Source organism: Pempheris klunzingeri, chromosome 21 (genome assembly GCF_042242105.1).
Source record: "Pempheris klunzingeri isolate RE-2024b chromosome 21, fPemKlu1.hap1, whole genome shotgun sequence".
Classification (NCBI taxonomy): Eukaryota; Metazoa; Chordata; class Actinopteri; order Acropomatiformes; family Pempheridae; genus Pempheris; species Pempheris klunzingeri.
The window spans coordinates 8,513,741-8,531,369 of NC_092032.1; the positions used below are offsets into that span (position 1 = coordinate 8,513,741).

The 17,629-nt window shown below is 41.0% G+C and overlaps 1 protein-coding gene across 1 annotated transcript in view; it reads left to right on the forward strand.

The window, feature by feature from the left end:
* ctnnd2a (catenin (cadherin-associated protein), delta 2a) overlaps positions 1-17,629 on the forward strand; it is a 198,274-nt gene that overhangs the window by 119,422 nt on the left and 61,223 nt on the right. Inside the window, exon 13 of the mRNA XM_070853339.1 lies at positions 9,260-9,392. Within this exon, the coding sequence (XP_070709440.1) occupies positions 9,260-9,392 (133 nt within the window). The remainder of the gene's footprint in view (positions 1-9,259; positions 9,393-17,629) is intronic.

Below are 17,629 nucleotides of genomic sequence, written 5' to 3' on the forward strand. Positions count from 1 at the left end.
AAAAAGAAGGTAAAATAAAATGACAAAGAGGGGAGGGGAAGAAAATAAAAACAAGGTATGTTACAAACATTTTCTCAGTGGTCAAGTGAATTCGTGTGTGGGCACTTGAAAGGATTCACAGGTGTGCACAGGTTTGTGTGCGAGAGAGAAATAGGGGGAAAATGCTAGCAGAGGAAGCAAAAAAGTGTGTGTGTTGGTGTGTATGTGCCTCTGTGTGTGTGTGTACTCGTTGTCTGACAAGTCATCTCTCTTGTTTAATGTCAGGGCAGGTCTTTGACCTCTATAGCAAATGTCTGCCTATGTAATGTGAATCTGGCAGGGGAAGAATGCACTACACGCAATTGTACACACTCAGACAAACACACACACACACTCATACACATACATTTGTAGACAGTGTTAATATCCAGCTTGACCTTATTAGTGTGATATTCACATGGCAGAGGAGCCCTCGATAATTTGGTTGGGTGATGCACACGGACACAAACTGACAATCTGTGGCACTTTCATTAGGGATGAGGCATAAAGGTGCATTTGTTGGTCAAACACAGACACACACACACACACACACACCCACGCATTGGCTCGTTAGCATCATATCGGTAAAAATAGCTCACTCTTCTTGTTGTCATTCAGAGGCCAGAGCAGACTCATTGACAGGATTGCATCTCGACTTGCAAATCAAGAGACAATGGGGCAATAATTTTATATCGAGCTCTCCTTCATCCACCAGCTTAATCTCCTGCCTGTACTTTGATTCGCTGAGTGTAGCGGATGGGTATTTGATTGGTTAATTTGTTCACTTGTGTTGTATTGCTTAAGTTAGAGTGGTTCTTCTCGGTCTTATCGAACATCATCGCAGTACATTCTGCTGATTGTGGTTCACAGATGTCAGTTCTGTCTTCAATCTGTGCAAAAACACGCCCAGTCTAAAGAGGGCTGGTATTACTCATCCTTAAAATCAGAGTACACCAATTTACTTCTCACACCTAATCAGCTATATTGTATATTATATTAGTTAAGTACTACCAAACTATAGTTGTCTATCTACTTTGGACACAATAGAATACACAAGTCATTCCCAATGAGGGTAGCAGCTTGATAAATCCAATTGAAACTGCTTCAAATTGCACCGTATCTCTTATAACAACCAAATTATTTTTCAATTGGATACTGCTGTTGTTGTGAGGGAACAAGATCACGCTTTATTCTTCCTTTAGATACAGTAGAATACACAGCTCAGTCTTAATGAGGTTGGTATGCGATATATCGTAATGGTCGGGGTCACCTCAGCCTCTATTGGCCCGTCTAATGAATGTTTGAGTGAGTGTATGTTTCACTGGCCTATTGTTTGGCTGTGTAAACATGCAGTAATTGCACTATGTAACGAGGGAATAGTGCCACCGGGCTGAAAATTACCGATCAGCAAATGTGGGATAATAGCTGTGTGTATTTTTGTCTCTTTGTAGACAGTAGAGCGTATGTTTGTGCGGCTTCAATGCATATGCAATATGTGAGGGTTTGTGTTGGTATGTGTGTGTCTGTGCTTTATTGAATGTTTATGTGCGCGCCTCTGCTGAACTGCAGTGTGTGTGTGTGTGTGTGTGTGTGTGTGTGTGTGTGTGTGTGTGTGTATATTCAATACGCTGTGTTTGTGCATACGTGCACGCCCTTCTCTGGGTGTGTATATAAATGAACACCTGTCTGTCAGCTTAATGCCCTATTCGATTAGGCCTCCAATTCTGTGTGTTCAGCTAATTGCAAGAACTAGTGCAGGCGTTTGTGTTTTCCTTACCCTGGCAAATCGCTCCATGGCTGTGCACACTAATGTTCCCCTTCACCAGCCCCACCCGTGCCAGCCTCACACACACACACACACACACACATACGAGCACACTCTTAAATGATCTGTGCTACATTTTTATTTTCAAGTAGACACACTTATCCAGAGCAAATTATTAAAAGGGCAAGGAGTAGAAAAATCCAGCATTCATAAATTGGTAAATTAGTATTTATTGGTATTAGGGGAGTTGAGCAGTTCGATAGGGAGCAATACAGTGAAAGAGCAGAGCCAATCCAAAGGGACTTCCAAAGATAAAAAGCACCATATCCCCTTCCAACTGATGTACCGGTCATCTGACATTCCAGAACAAATCCCAGTGGGTTGCTGCATCGGTGGGCCATCAAAAAATCCATAACGTTTTTACCTGCCAGCCCTGTTAGTCTCTTTACTGGCCCTTTCTGTGAGCCTGTCATATGGAGTACGGACAAGAGTGTGTGTGTGTTGACCCCGAACAGTAGCACCCCACCCCATGTCCAACCTGACATAAGCAGCAGCACCCCCCCACACCCTTTGGTCCCAGTGGATAAGTCCAGGGCTGAATTTCCTTCCCAATACAGCCCTGGCTGTCTGGGAATTCTCCTTTGGATTTGATACGCTTTGCATAATCGCTCCTGCTACTAACGTAGGATGTGTACAAGAATTGTAGATAAAGTGCTCTTTTCTACTTGAAAATCATATCATTAGGAAGATTTCAATGGTTTGAGAACAAGAAAGCCAATAAAGACATTTTCATCAACAAATTTTTGGTGCTTAGTTTTGAAACGCTGTGAAGAACCATAATTACTTCTCCAATCAGCTTGAATAGCTTTTCATTCTTAATTGTTACCTTACTTAGTTCTGACATTCATGATAAGAGAGCAAGTATTTCAAACTCTTTAAGAGTATATTTTTCACAGAAAGCGAACATGCGAACAGATTATATTACAATATACTGTCATTGAAAAATAATATCTAATGTATAATAGAACATGATATAGTAATTAAATAATGTAAAATCAAATTATATTGAGCTTGCTGGTGATATACACTACATTTCATCAGCAGCTCTTTCCCTATCTTTATCTCTATCTCATTCATGTTAGTCAGTCTCATTCACACCTCTCATTCTTCTCACTTCTGCTTTTGTTCTCTTTTATTCAACCTCCTGAGCCTCCTATTCCCTGCTGGAAGTTGCCATAGAGAAAGTGTATTGATTTTTCTCTCCTGTGTGGTTGCTGCTTGGGCTTCATGTAGAAAAACTCTAGACTTATCTATGAGAGAGAGGGAGAGAGGGAGAGAGAGAGAGAGAGAGAGTAGAGGGGAGAGTGAATGAAAACAGGGATGATGGTATGTGCAGACAAGAGGTTAAGAGGAAAGAGAAGAAGTCACGTGGTTTTCAGGCTGAAGTGATGAACAGACAACTCTTCCTCTGTCCATTCCATTCATCATTTCACTCCTTTGTCCTCTCTGCAACACATGATGTTTTTAAGATTTTGTATTGGTATCACAATGATATTATAGGTCAATCATACTGATGTGTGTGATGCACATACAGAAATGTGAAGCTACCTTTCAAACGTTTGTCTTGTGGGGCACATCAACCGAGTTCGCTATTTTCCTGGATAGCATCTTAATTAAGCTGAGCCTTTTAATTAAAGATACACAGCACTGCATTTTGAGTCAATGTTTGTGCATCTTCATCTGCATCTCATTCTTACTGCAGTCTCTTCTTCGTATTGACTTTACAATCACTTTACATGCACTCTACCTGAGGATGAGTACAAGAGCGTGTGCATACACATGGGTGCACCAATGCATAGAGGAATCGATGTGTAAAGGCAACAGCATATCCAGTCTATGAGTTACTATATAAACAAGTAGGCTCTTACTGTGTATTGCAGACACAATCATGTACACATTTCCCCATTCCCTTAGCTTATTGACATCCATGTGGAGAAAATATAAAAATAGGGCAATCAGTTAGAAAGAAAAGGCAAGATGTGATAGAAACTGTGTAGCAGAAGGAAAGACAGGATGTACATGGTGAGATAGAGAGAGAAAAGGTGAGTGTGGACTGCTAAAATGATTTAATAGCCAATATTTGAAAAGTGCGTCATTTGCTCCTCTGTCAAAGTCAAACTCTTATTCAGCTCCTCTAGAGTAACAGAAGAAATTTGATCAGCAAGGCAGTAAATTACCTAAATTGCATTTTCTCTTTTTCTGCTGATCTTCCTGCTCTCTCTCTCTCTCTCTCTCTCTCTCTCTCTCTCTCTCTCTCTCTCTCTCTCTCTCTCTCTCTCTCTCTCTCTCTCTCTCTCTCTCTCTCTCTCTCTCTCTCTCTCTCTCTCTCTCTCTCTCTCTCTCCCTCCCTCCCGCCCACACTGCCTCTGTCCCTCTTATCCCCCCCACCCTCGATCCCAACTCAGTGATGAAGATTGATGTCCAGGTCCTAATTAGCATCTGCTTTGGTATGCACACTGCCAGTCTGTCCATTCCTGACCCACCAATCAGTTAACAGACATGACAGGCCTTGTCCAATCAGATTAAGGCCAGCGGGACAGGCTTCCTGTGTGGAGCTGTCACTCCAGATGCATTAGATGCATTGTGGGCCCTGTTGATGGATGTGATTTGGGCATGGGACTCAATCATGTACCCTTGAGTTTTCAAAACTGTGTCTATGATCATGCACCATATGAATTTGTGAAGATGAAGAATGAAATCAGATGAATACAAAACTAGCGCATACTAAATCTTTGGCTGCCCAAATGCTGTTACTGAATAGGGTTGTGGTATGGATTGTGCATTAATGTGACATGATATGAATTTTCAGTCCTGGTTTGATTTGCAAAACCAGTGTCATGGCAAATGTGTTTCAATATTGTAGAAAACAGAAAAAGAGCAAGATGTGGAGCTGTTTACAGCCGAGCGTCAAACATTTCACCGTGTTTGTTTTAATAAAGGAGACTGAAGAAGACAGTGTACAGCGCTGTCCAACACAGTGGCGCTGAACACATGAGTAAAGGTGGATCATAAAATATCAGATATGGAATGAATGTGCAGATGCTCCAGTTAAAAATTAGACCAAACTTTTGTATGGATGTAAGATTATGAGCCACAGCCTTGGTAAGGCTTTTTTTTTTTAGCCCCTATGAGCTGGGTAAGAGGAGTCAGGAGTCAGCAATATAAAAGAGTAAATAAGATGCTGCAACTGCGAGTGGTTGTTCAGCATACAAACATAAATGTGCACAAAAAAATATTTGGCTGATTGGTCCAGCATTTTTCGAGATTAGTTGCGGACAGATACACACACACACACACACACACACACACTCAGATACACACACACAGGACCAAACACACGATCCCCTCCAGGCTTACACCTGGCAGAGATAATAGAAATTGGGTCAGATATAATTCAGAAATGTAACTTGAAAGAAATTCTCATTTTTTTCTTGGATCCCTTTGCGATGGGATCAAAGGTCAAGGTCAACTACAAAATTACTTTTCTGAAGCTATTGCTTAATGGCACTAGGAGTACGATGGATGGCCCTGAGAGAGCAACAAAATCCTAAACCTTAATCTGTGTAAAGCCTGACAGTAAAAGTAAATGTCCATACTGACCATGTGGTATCGGCTGAACTTTGGTACCGTTTAATGACCAACCAATAGCAGACAGTCAGTTCAGCACCTTGTTTTATACCAGTAGATGTCAGTGGTCATGCAGATATGAGTTTGACATTTTTGGAACTTTTGGAACTTGGAAAGGTATGAATGTATAATTCATAGTGACTATATCAAGGCCATTAGACCCAGCTGTCTTTTTGTGCAGTCTGACTCTTCATGAACATCAGACACTAAATTTTATAACCCAATGGCACTCATTTTTTAGCTTTGTCGTTATTTATCATGTTCTCCATTACATAATTCATCCTTCAACAGTTTGCCACTGCCGTTTCATCCGTTTGAATTCAGGGATACTGGGAACATGACAATGAATGATGCAAGAGGGAGAAGATGTATTGCTGTCAATCACGTCTCTCCCTCCTCCCTCAGCCTTCCTCTGGCAGGCAGACGTATTGGAATTATTCACAGCAGTCTACAGTCAACCGATCTGTTTGAAAATTAGCATTGTTAAACATAGAGCTTCACCATGATGTGTGAATGTACGTGTTTATATATCGAAGCAGTGGATTTCTACAATAGATGAGCTAGATTTTCTCACTGCGTTTGAGTACATAAATGTATGCGTGTTTGTACTGTATATCAGTGGTCATGTTGGGATTTCAGCTGTCTCATGAGACCTTGGCATGAAAAGAGAGGGATGTAAAGAGAGGCTTTATGAAAAGAAAGAAATACTTTGATAATCCTTGCATTTTCATGTGTTGTACACTTCTATCACATTTTGCCTGCCTCCTGTGCGTGTGTGTGTGTGCGTGCATGTATGTGTGTGTGCCTGCACTGCAGCCCTAACATCACACAGCAGTCTTTTCTTATGTCCCAGTTATATCACTCCGTCTCTGCCTCCACCCTCCCTCCCCTACAAACCCCCTTGCCACCTGCCTTTATTCTCAGTCTGTCAGACAGCTCTCCTGCCATACCTAGTGTTTCCATTGAAAGTATTTCGCTGCATCACGCCTCCGCATGCCTCAAGAAATGGCAAAGTAACCCGTCTAACCAGGAACAGGGAGCTCTGAGCTACAAAAGTGCAACCTAATTTATTCTCATACCCACAGGTGTGTGGAACATGTAGCTCAGGATTAAAAAGTCAACAAATTGTTCTGCGCAGCAATTATTACCACATAAAGCATAAAATAATAAAGTAACATAAAGAATATGGCCATGAACGGCAGCATATTGTTTTGCAGATTTCGCAAAAGCCATGTGGGTATTTAGTGTGAACCCTGCAGTTTTGTTGGCACTGCTTCTTTGATCAGTTCTCCCTTTTTGCGGGTTTTATCCCTTTCAGTTTGCAACCCGCTGTTTCTCACTGTTGGCTTGTCGCCGAGCAGTGCATCCACCAGGGCTGTAGCTCTCATTAGCACCTGTGTTGACATGACTGGCATCTCATCTGAGGGTTGTTTTCCACTTTCACTGTCCCTTTTTATGTTTTCATCTCCTACCACCTTCCTCTTGCCCACAGTTGCCTTCACATGCTCTGGTTTTCTCCCCCCAACTCTCCTTTCTCATTCTCATTCTCCCTCTGTGTTTCACTCTGTCTCACTCCGTCTCTCTCCCTACCAGGGGTTTTTTAATTAATGGCGAGCCATGATGCTTATCTTATCAGCAGATCACTCTGCTTTCTATTAACTACACTGACAGAGCTGGGAGGCTGCAGGGGATGGATGACACACACAAGCTCAAACACACACACACACACACACACACAGTCATGCACATGAACACACTGACAGGTACATGCACTAAAGTACAGACCAAGATGAATATGGAAACACTTGCATGTGCATGCGCACACACACACGCTGACAGACACAAACTCACACAGAGACAAACAGACACAGAGGTAATTGTGTCCACATAAACACACATCGTGATCCTATCTTAATCTTGCCACACATTCACTCTCTCACGCACACACACACACACACACACACACACATAAAGACACACATAAACAAACAAACTGCCCTGATGATATCTGGCTGTGTGATTTAAGGAGCGTTGTTTGAGGGTCTCTCCTCCTAAATCCCCTAAATGCCTTGGGAATCCCTCCCTCCTCCTCCCTCTCTCTATCTCTTCTCTACCTCCCTCCTTCAATCCTGCTTTATGGCTGAATGAACACTTATCATTCAGCAGATAAAGAGCCGTCCACGCTGGAGCTTGCTTTATCTTTGAGAGCCATGTTTACTCCCCATGAACACTCTGCTTTTCACAGATGTTTCACAGGCCACATTTGCTTGATCCAGCATAGATGAGAGCGTAGTGTCGAGGCTTCATTTTCTGCCGCAAAAACTTCAGACACACCCCATCATTTTTACCCCTGCGGGCTGGTCAATTGTCCCACATTTACCCCATTTTCATGTTTGGGAAGGCTGAGCTAGGAGGCAAAATAAATCAGCGTTTTTCACGATAGCTTGATGGGGATTACAGTGCGCTGCATTTTGGAACAGAACAGTGAGCATGAAGGCAGAAACAACTAAATCAATCCTCAAACACCACAATCGATGGGAGCCGCAAAATTTCAACATAGGTTTTCCTCAGATCTCATTGAGAGTTGACAGTTTTCTGAAAGCACTGCCAGCTAGAGATAGAGAGAGGAAGTAACTGGGATACAGTTTACACAGTGGTTACTGGAGAAAATGTTACAGTAGATTGTGGAGACACACACACAAACACACACACACACACACACATTCGCTCACACTTTATCACACACATATCATTTCCTCGTTTGGGGGACCATAGAAAAACAATTATCAGCAGGGGATAATACAATAAAAGAGACCATTTCCTGGGTATTACCAAGGGACAAAACATTTATTTCACTTTGTCCAGTGTGTTCATAGGACTGTAAACTCTTATTGGTAGAAAGAGCATAACTCTCAGCACACACACTGCAGACAGCATGCAGGCAGTAGTAATGCTGTGCTGTGCATTTCTTCAAACTACATTTAAAAACTTTTTTTAAGTTTACTGAAAACTATTTCAGACTCAATTTGTTGTTATAAGGAAACTTTCTTTATGTGCATTGTTTCACTACATCAACATAATTCAGATTGGCCCTCAGCTCGCCCTTCACCACGCTAATCTTTAGGATCCTCACACTTTAGTTCTAAACAATCACCTCTGTAGTTGTTGTTTTGCACCGCTTTGTGTGAATCACATGCCAGTCAAAGCATGCAGAGAATACTATGAGATGTTTGTTTCCCTTGAATCTCCCCGGAGCTTTTGCAAATGACACTTTTGTCTTTGTCAGACTTCCTGCCTACCATTTTCATACTTGTAAAGCTTTTATGAATCATCTGGCCATAGAGAGTTGAAAGACTTTCGCACGATCACCGTTTTCTCGGAAAACCCAACTCATCTTAGGTTGTTTGCAAAGACATATTGAGCCACATTTTCCCCTTTTATTTGTAAAAGTGACAGTGTTTTGGCAAATTGGGCATTTAGTTTGTGATTTAAATCGTTTTTGTTTTGTTGTGATGCATAATTTGTAAAGCTCTTCCCCATAAAATAAGAGCTCTTGAGCTCTTGGCATTCAAATCTCTCTCTCTCATTCATACTTGTATCTATGTGTCTGTCTTTCTTTATAACCTATAACCATGTAAGTGAATGTGTGAATATATGTGGCTCTAGATACATTGGAAAGAGTGTCTGTGGTTTTATTGGAGTACTTTCAGGTAATCTCCTGTGTTTCAGAAAGTTGCTTTGTTGAACTGCTGCAGGAATCAAAGTGTCTATCTGCCTGTCTCTCTGCAGAGAGTTTGGGTGGAGAGATCCGGAGCTGCCAGAGGTGATCCAGATGTTACAGCATCAATTCCCGTCAGTGCAGTCCAATGCTGCAGCCTACCTACAGCATCTCTGCTTTGGAGACAACAAGATCAAAGCTGAGGTTTGTATATGTGTGTGTGTGTGTGAGTGTGTCCGTGTGTGTGTGTGTTTTCAGTGTTGTGTGAGTACTTGATTAATATCAGTGCTGTAGAGTGGTGAAATTAATTTCAGTAGAGTTAGTCAGTAGTTGCCACTGCATACTCAGTGAAATATGATGCCACATTGCTTAAACACTAATTCACACATAATTACAAGGGAACACAAACGAACTGAAAAAAAAAGACAAAACAGAAAAATTAATATAACTATCTGCAAATACTGGCAATTAAACATTTAAACATGAAGACATAGCTAATTTTCATTCACACCGACCCACTTGTGCACCCACACAAACAAAGCCACACACATACACAAATACAATCACACCATCCATACAAAAAACATCACACTTCACTCCTCCCCCTCATGCACACAGCTCTGAAAGAAACCTGTGTTCGTGTCTTTTGTAATGGCTGTAATTATTTCCTGAATGGAAGTGTCCAGCAATAGAGAAAATAGCAACTGCTTTGGCCTGCCCTCACCAGTCTGTTTGATTTTCCTCGCTCAGGGCCCAAGGCACATCTTCAAGCACTATTCACACAAATTAAATCTGGAAGAGATATCAACCAGACAAAATTTATGCCTCACATCAGATCAGATACAAGCAGGTATTTACACGCTTACAGCATATCTGCATGCACTCACTCACATGCGCACACACTGACAAGATGCAGCATTCGCATTATGATGCAAAGAGACTCAGAAATGTGCACTCGACCGTGTTCCTGCAACAGTTCTAAATGAAAAAACAAAACTTGATGATCACTAAGCCAGATACGGAATATTACTTTGGTTAAAGATCCATTTATTTGTTTTCTTGTTTGTTTTGATGTGCTTTTACACTGTGGGGCTAATGAATTTGTTTTGTTATGATACATAAAAATATAATTTATCTTAAAGCCCCGTTACTCATGGAACAAAACAGTAAACCCCTAACTGAAACACCAATAGTGTTTACTTTTCATTTCCTTCATCTTGATAGTGCTTCACTTCACAGATTTTAGCATTTACATTGTTCTTTCACATTTGCGAATGAATAATTCTTCGTCTTCCTCCACTTTATTTCTCAAGTGTTTTTAAACTCAACACCACCTTTCATTGCATTACGTTTGATTGCCCAAAGAGGCCGCAATACCAATGTGAGTACGCACTGTCGAGCCGTCACATTAATGATGGAGCACATCTTGGAACATCTTGACTCTCATTGACGTCTTTTTTTCTCACATTTTCTTTATCTCTGGCAGTATTCATTAAAGTCAAACCAAAGGAAATTTTTCAAAAAGTTTCAGAACAAAATAAGCGTTTCATGGCCTCATAAGAAAGTCTGTGAATGGTAGTTGAGTTTACTATTGACGTTTCCTCAACTTGTGTGTGCTTAGTGGAATAAAAATGTCCCTCTTGTTCAGTGAGCCTCTTACATACCTTGGTGGATTTTCAAGGTTGTGACAGAGCAGCTTTTTTCTTTTCAACAATTTTCAGAGTTAAAAAGTAAATGTCTGTATAACTGTCTTTGTTCTGTTATGAAAGCTATAAAAATATGCAGGGACAGTAGGGCGGTAAGAATACAATATTAATCACATAAAAATTGTTGGACTTTGACTCTCTTTGCTACCAACAGGCAAAGAAATCCTGTTTTATTCATTCCTGGAATCATAGACAAAGACCAATAGGATTTTTCATAGATCAGCCCACTCAAAGCCATGTAATACACGCTCTTCCCTTTTTTCAGTGACCTGTTCTACTCTAAGGAGAGGTAGGACCTGATTTGATAATCCAATAATAATTCTTTCTTCTCCACATCCACCCATTAACTCACCAGTCCTGGTCCTCACTGTTAGCAACAATTTACTGTAGACAGACCCTCCATTGATTAATACTACCTAGATTATAAAAACTAAGGGCGAATGTCTTTTTTCAATTGATTCCTTTTTCGATCAATGCTCTCTTTATTGTTTTCTTCACATAAAATCCTCCTTGCTCCGTTCTCTTTGCATCCAATTGTATTTAACGGTCCTTGGGCAAGTTCACAGTATCTTCCATCAGATGTCCGTATTGACTTCCTTGATGCTTTTGTCAGGAGGCTACGTTTAACTTGCATGACACAGGAATTATTCCAATCAGCCAAGAGGGAATGTTGAAGAGCAAAGCCGCGGAAAGGTATAGATATGGTTAAAAAAAAAAAGGGTTATTTCCATGGTTATCTGCTAGCCTGCCTGTTTTAAAAATAACCTTTGACAGCAGTTGTTGAATATGTATGTCATTGGAAAACTATGTGACAGCTTTGTCACCGAGGGATACATAACAACACAGATGTCATAGAAGATCATGTAATAAAGACAGTTTGTGCATTTTTATTTTCTTTTGCCAAAACTGTTGATCCTCTGTGCCTGGAAATAGTTTTCCTTTAGGGGTCACACATCGTAGTTTAGTCCTGCAGCACCTTTTCTTCTTCATGCTTTAGTGTCACAGCTGTGTCTCGAATTGCTCAGAAAATATTTTGGCTCATGTAGGTACTCGCCAAACGTGAAGGGCAAAACACAGCTTTTTGTTTGTTCTTCATTTAAATATGTATATTCATTATTGATGCCAATCCTTTTCATTCCAAAACCAAAGATGCCATTTAAAAACTTGACAGCTAATCTCTCTAAATAATAGTTACAACAAAATCAAATCAAATGATGGTAATTTTGAAAGTGTGGCAGGTAATTTAAGTCACTATCTGACATGCAGAATTACTTGTCAATGCTAAAACATTCAAGATATTGAAGTCACTTTTTCTTTTTTTTCAAATCGGATATCTTCAAGCAATAAACTGATTTCCTGTGATTTCAGGGCTTCTTAGAGGCGTATGTAAGCCCTCCTAACTGTTCAGTGAAGTAAACAGTAAATCACATGTGTTACTGTCATAAAATGTCATAGTCACGAAACTGTCATAAAATGACAGTAACACCAATTAAAATGTCTATCACAACAAATACCTAATATTTCTTTAAACAAGAATTATATATATTATAATTATTATATATTATATATATTATATTATTGGCTCTTGAATTGTAATAAAAGAACTTAAAAAAAAAAAAAAAAAGAAAAACTTAACATAGCTTGTGTGTGAGATGGGCGATCTCACTAACATACATTATATATGTAGACGGAAGCTACTCGATATGAGCACTAATCGAAAGACTTTTCTTATTTTTAGTCAGCCAAACAGACACAGATGGCACGGGACACAATGAGCAGCTAAATACAGCCGCAACATGGCTGCTATTAATCACTAAAGAGATATTCAGCGGGGCCTAAGAGGATGGGGTAGGTGGGGGCAAGACAGACGAGAAGATGAGAGAGACAAAGGAATAGAGACAGGGTTGGGGGGGGGGGGGGGGGGGGGGGGGGGGGCAACAGTATTGCTTTCTGCTTTCTGCTATCTTGGATCAGGTAACAAGAATGCAGTTTGTGGTTTTGGGAGGTGTGAAAAAAGATGATTAAGCAGCAATTTATCTGTGGATGGCTGATGTGTGCGCGCTTTTGGTGAGAGTGCACGTGTGTTGTGTCTGTATGTGAGAATAATTAACTTGAGGTCGTGTGTGTATGCATTTATGTTTCATGCCCTCCCCCTTTCACATGCAGTATGCCAGTGTCCAGAGAGAGAGAGAGAGGGAGAGAGGCAGGGTAGATGGAGGTCTGGCCGCAGCTCAGATTACAGTTGACCACAGAGAGAGCTCGGCAAATTCGTCCTCAACATTATTCATAGCGGCTCTAGACACACACAGACACACACACACACTCTTAGATGCACATGTGGAAATAGTTACCCATGCTACACACACAATACAAACCCACTGACATGTCAGCTCATGAACCCCTTTAGGCACACCAACACACAAGCACACACGCGCTGGCACACGAATCCACACACACACACACACACACATGCACACACACACACACACACGCACATACCCAGTATATCACTGTATGCCTCTCCCACTTTTTTGTGTTATTAATTACTTTAATTTCCCCCCCTCCCACCCATAATTTTCCTTTTTCAGCAGACGTGCTTGATAATGCACATAATATAAATACAGGAATGTTATGTGTACTGAGGACTCGATGAGATTCTATTAAAGTTAGAATTACGGTGTACTCTCACTGCTTTGCACTTTGTTGTTAGTAACAGCCATTGAGATAAAGTCAATATGGTAAAAAGTCTGCCTTTAGATTTTTAGACCGTGAACTGTGCAAACTGCAGCATGAAAGATGAGGAAGACACAGCAAATGATCCATAGCAAATACTGCAATAATATTGCATCCTTCTGTCCCTCTTTACACAGTTGCATATTGTATGTACAATTTTTTACTCTGATTTTGTGTTAATGTTAAAGAAATAGGTTTTGTTTGTTTTTTTAATTATCCAGGTGTCAGTTTTTCAAGTGTCAACAGTGGCAACAATATGCTGAGTGGCTGAGTACTTGAAATCCTTTCATTCTTTATACTTTTGTGACATAAAACAGCATTTCCCATCAATGATGTTTTTTATTGTCACTTAAGCAAAATTGTTGTTAACCTCTCCCCTCAGGGTTTTTATACACTCCAGGTAGCCTTTAGAAAAGGCGGTGTCTGGTTTGTTCTCTTTGGTTCAGGGATCTACAGTGCTGGGAGTTTGTGGATGGTTTGTAAGTTACTAATGCATCACTTTCCTCTGCAGCATTTCCAATAATCTGGTATCAAAAGCTAGAAATACCTTTTGAAAGGTCTACATCTATCTCAGTGGATTTATGGATGTTTTATAGTATCAGACCATGAGGGACAACCCACTCCACAACACATACAAACTCACACACTGAAATCATAAAGCACGCTCCCTATCCCCTGCTGTGAGGAGCAGTGGCTTGTGTTTTCTGTGTCGTCTTCCTCTACAATGGAGTAGAGCCTCTAGCGTATTTGTCATGGCATATTTTACAAATACACAGACACAGTTGTGCATCTCAGTGGTGATACTGCTTCAAAATAAGCTGCGTCCCTGCCTCAGAACAAAATTAGGTAGCCATAGGTTAATGCCATTTTTGGCCCGGTTTAGAATGCTCCAGAGAGGAATGTTATCCTAGGGCCAAGAACTCAATTAGCCGAAGGTTGAAAGGCTTTAGAAGGCAGTTAGCCCTAGGCTAAGTGTGAGGTAAAAACAAAAGCCCTTGCCTGTCTGTACGCCCGCCTGAGTGTGTGTGTGTGTATAAATATATATGCAAGGTTGTAAAGTGTAACACATCTTTGCTCTGTCTTCTCACTCACCTGCAAGCACTAAACTGTCTACAGTGTGCTGCTGATTAGTGTTGATGTTCCATATGTGGTGACTCACATACACAGTTAGGCTTCACATGCCACTATCCCAGGTATGTGTCACCCATGTATCCCGCTGCCAGCTTTCACGCCAGCAGCACCTCCGATTCCCACAATCCCAGCTGTCACCACTGCTAACTGTTACCACGGCAATTCTGTCGCTATGGGTTACCAATAGCTGTGGCCGCCACGGAACAGCGGGAGACAAAGACAAATCAATCTGCGCTTCTAATCTTCTTTACATGGAATAGAGGAATAGGCGCAGATGTATTGGCAAGCCTTGTAGGTAGCTCCGATGCAATACAAAGTAATAGCACTATGGCTTTTATGGAATAACAGATTAACTGTGACACAAGCATAAAGAGGAGAGGAGAGAGGAGCAGGGATCAGTGTGGAAGAAGGGAAGGGGAGCAGAGGAGGGGAGACAAGCAGAGGTGAGGACAGGAGGGCATAGGAGGGGCAACAAATCAGGTAGAGGCAATTATGTGGCCATTGGAGCAAGGTTAGTTTGCCATTCATTGCATCCCTTAATCCATTTTAATTGAATAGATAAGCAAAGTCATTTTGCTTGATAAACTCCTGCTGTGTCATCAAACACCTCCATCCTCTCCCTGCCCTCCATCACTTTCTTATGCTTTCTTTTTCCCCCGAACACTTATTTCACCCTCATTCTCTCTCTCCCCACCTGGCCCACATTTGTGTATGTATCATGTCTAAGTCAAACTTAGATTGGACTTGTAGACACTCAATCTGTTGTGTGTTTTTTCTCCTTTTTTTTTTGGCTTACTCATGCCAGATGTGTGAGGTTTCCACAAGAGACAAAGCAGCGAGACAATCACAAGGAAAGCCTTGGAAGTCTATTTATTGCAATGTTCCTGTCAACTTGTCAGCATCTGTACGGCAAACCCCACCCATCTGGTGCTTCATGATTAAACAGACAGAAGTGGTGGTACTTAATGTCCCAGGTCTGGGGGAGAACATGCAGAAGAATAAAAGAGGGTTTCAGGAAGCCTATTAACTGTGAGAAACTTTTTTTCAAGTTATCTGGCTGAGTAACTCTGCCTGCTGCCGTACTCTAGAGATTAAATAAAAGTGGAAGTGTGGAAGACAGGCTTTCTCCGTCTCTCTCACACACACACGTACACACACTTGTTGCTCTATCATGTTCCAACTAGTCTCCTGGTGATCATAGCAGCCTGTTACTGGTGATTAGTACTACACCCCTGTCGACTGGACTTAACACGGGTTGCTTTAAGCTTGTTGGTCCCCTAAGGCTGACGAAGATCCCTGCAGTGGAGACTCAATATGGGAGGTTTTAAAAAGCACCAGCATGGGGAGAAAGCAATGTATTGCACTATGGGGGGAAGGCATTATGTGTAGCACCGTAGGGGGAAGTCATAATGTGTAACACCAGAGTGCCCTCATTGCGATCCCTACTGTTCTCACAGTCCTGACTGCCTTGTCTTTTCACAGAATCAGGATATAACTATAAATCTGCACTGATTGGCTTGTTTGTTTCTCTCCCTTTGTGCATGTATTGTATTTACATAGTTAATTCTCCTATACATATATGCATAATGCAAGGAGATGAGAAGGGTACATACTGTGCATACTGAGCAGTTTAAAGATTAGAGGGAAGTCCATCCATCCATTGTCTATACTGCTTAAGGGTCGCGGGGGGACTGGAGCCAATCTCAGTGTCAGTGTGCCGGGAGGCAGGGTACACCCTAGACTGGTCGCCAACAAGAACGTGCAAACTCCACAAAGAAAGGCCTTAGGTTCAACCTGTCCCCTTCTTGCTGTGCTAACCACCGCACCACCAAGCTGGGAAGTCTCCACTACCATTTACAGAAGATTGAGGCCACTGGTAGAAATACGTTACATACAGTATAATTCTTCTGAGCCTGCTTTTTGGAGGCAAGCAAGCATGTTTACAAGAAGCCTACAAGTAGAAGAGTTATATAGGAAGGTATAATAGATGCTGGAAAAAGACATCGAAAAATGATTCATATTGTTTGGTAAATCTGCTATTTAGGGTGATGACACTCTTCTTGAGGATCCTCTTGACCATTCTGGAGAGTCATACCAGCCAGAAGCATCTCTTTGGTGTTTTAAAACCTGCTCTTCCTGTGCAGTTTACCTTTACTTTATTCATTCACATTTGAACCACAGAACAGATCTGAGATGTTAGTGGCAATTCAGAGGCCGGGAGCCAGACTTCTAAGTTGCCCACCTATGTCACACAGTAGGGATCGAGTAAAATAGTTTTTTACTCACAGCTTATGCATATATAGATATAATGTCTGACACTGGGATTTGTTACTATGAATATTAAAACATTTTAAAAAATAGATTAAATTAAAAGATGCAGGATCAGTGTGCATTTTATATTATTTTTGTTTTTGATACAGAAAAAGTTACCAGAACTCTGGAATCTAGGGCTTATTAAAAGTTTAATTTGTCTAGGGTAGGGACTGCACATGCCTATTTGATTTTTAAAATAATCTCCTGGTTTCTGATGCAATTTCTCATCATTTTAAATTTAGATTGTGTGCTTTCCACTTTCCATTTCTATTAGAAATATTGTGTAAATCATACACACATGAGCACCATTATTTATGGTGCATATGAAGAATAGTACAACAATGTTATATAAAGCATGAGGGCCTATTTTAAGAGAGTTTAAGAGAACTAACTCTTTAACTCTAACTAACCGTCCTCCACAACCTCACCTTGGTAGCAGAGTTTGGCTGTTCCTCACCCAGTTTTAAGCCTCATACAGCTGTTTCTGTTTCACTTACTGACTGTGTTTCAACCTACATGTGTAATTGATGATCATTAGCACCTGTTTGGTATAATTGG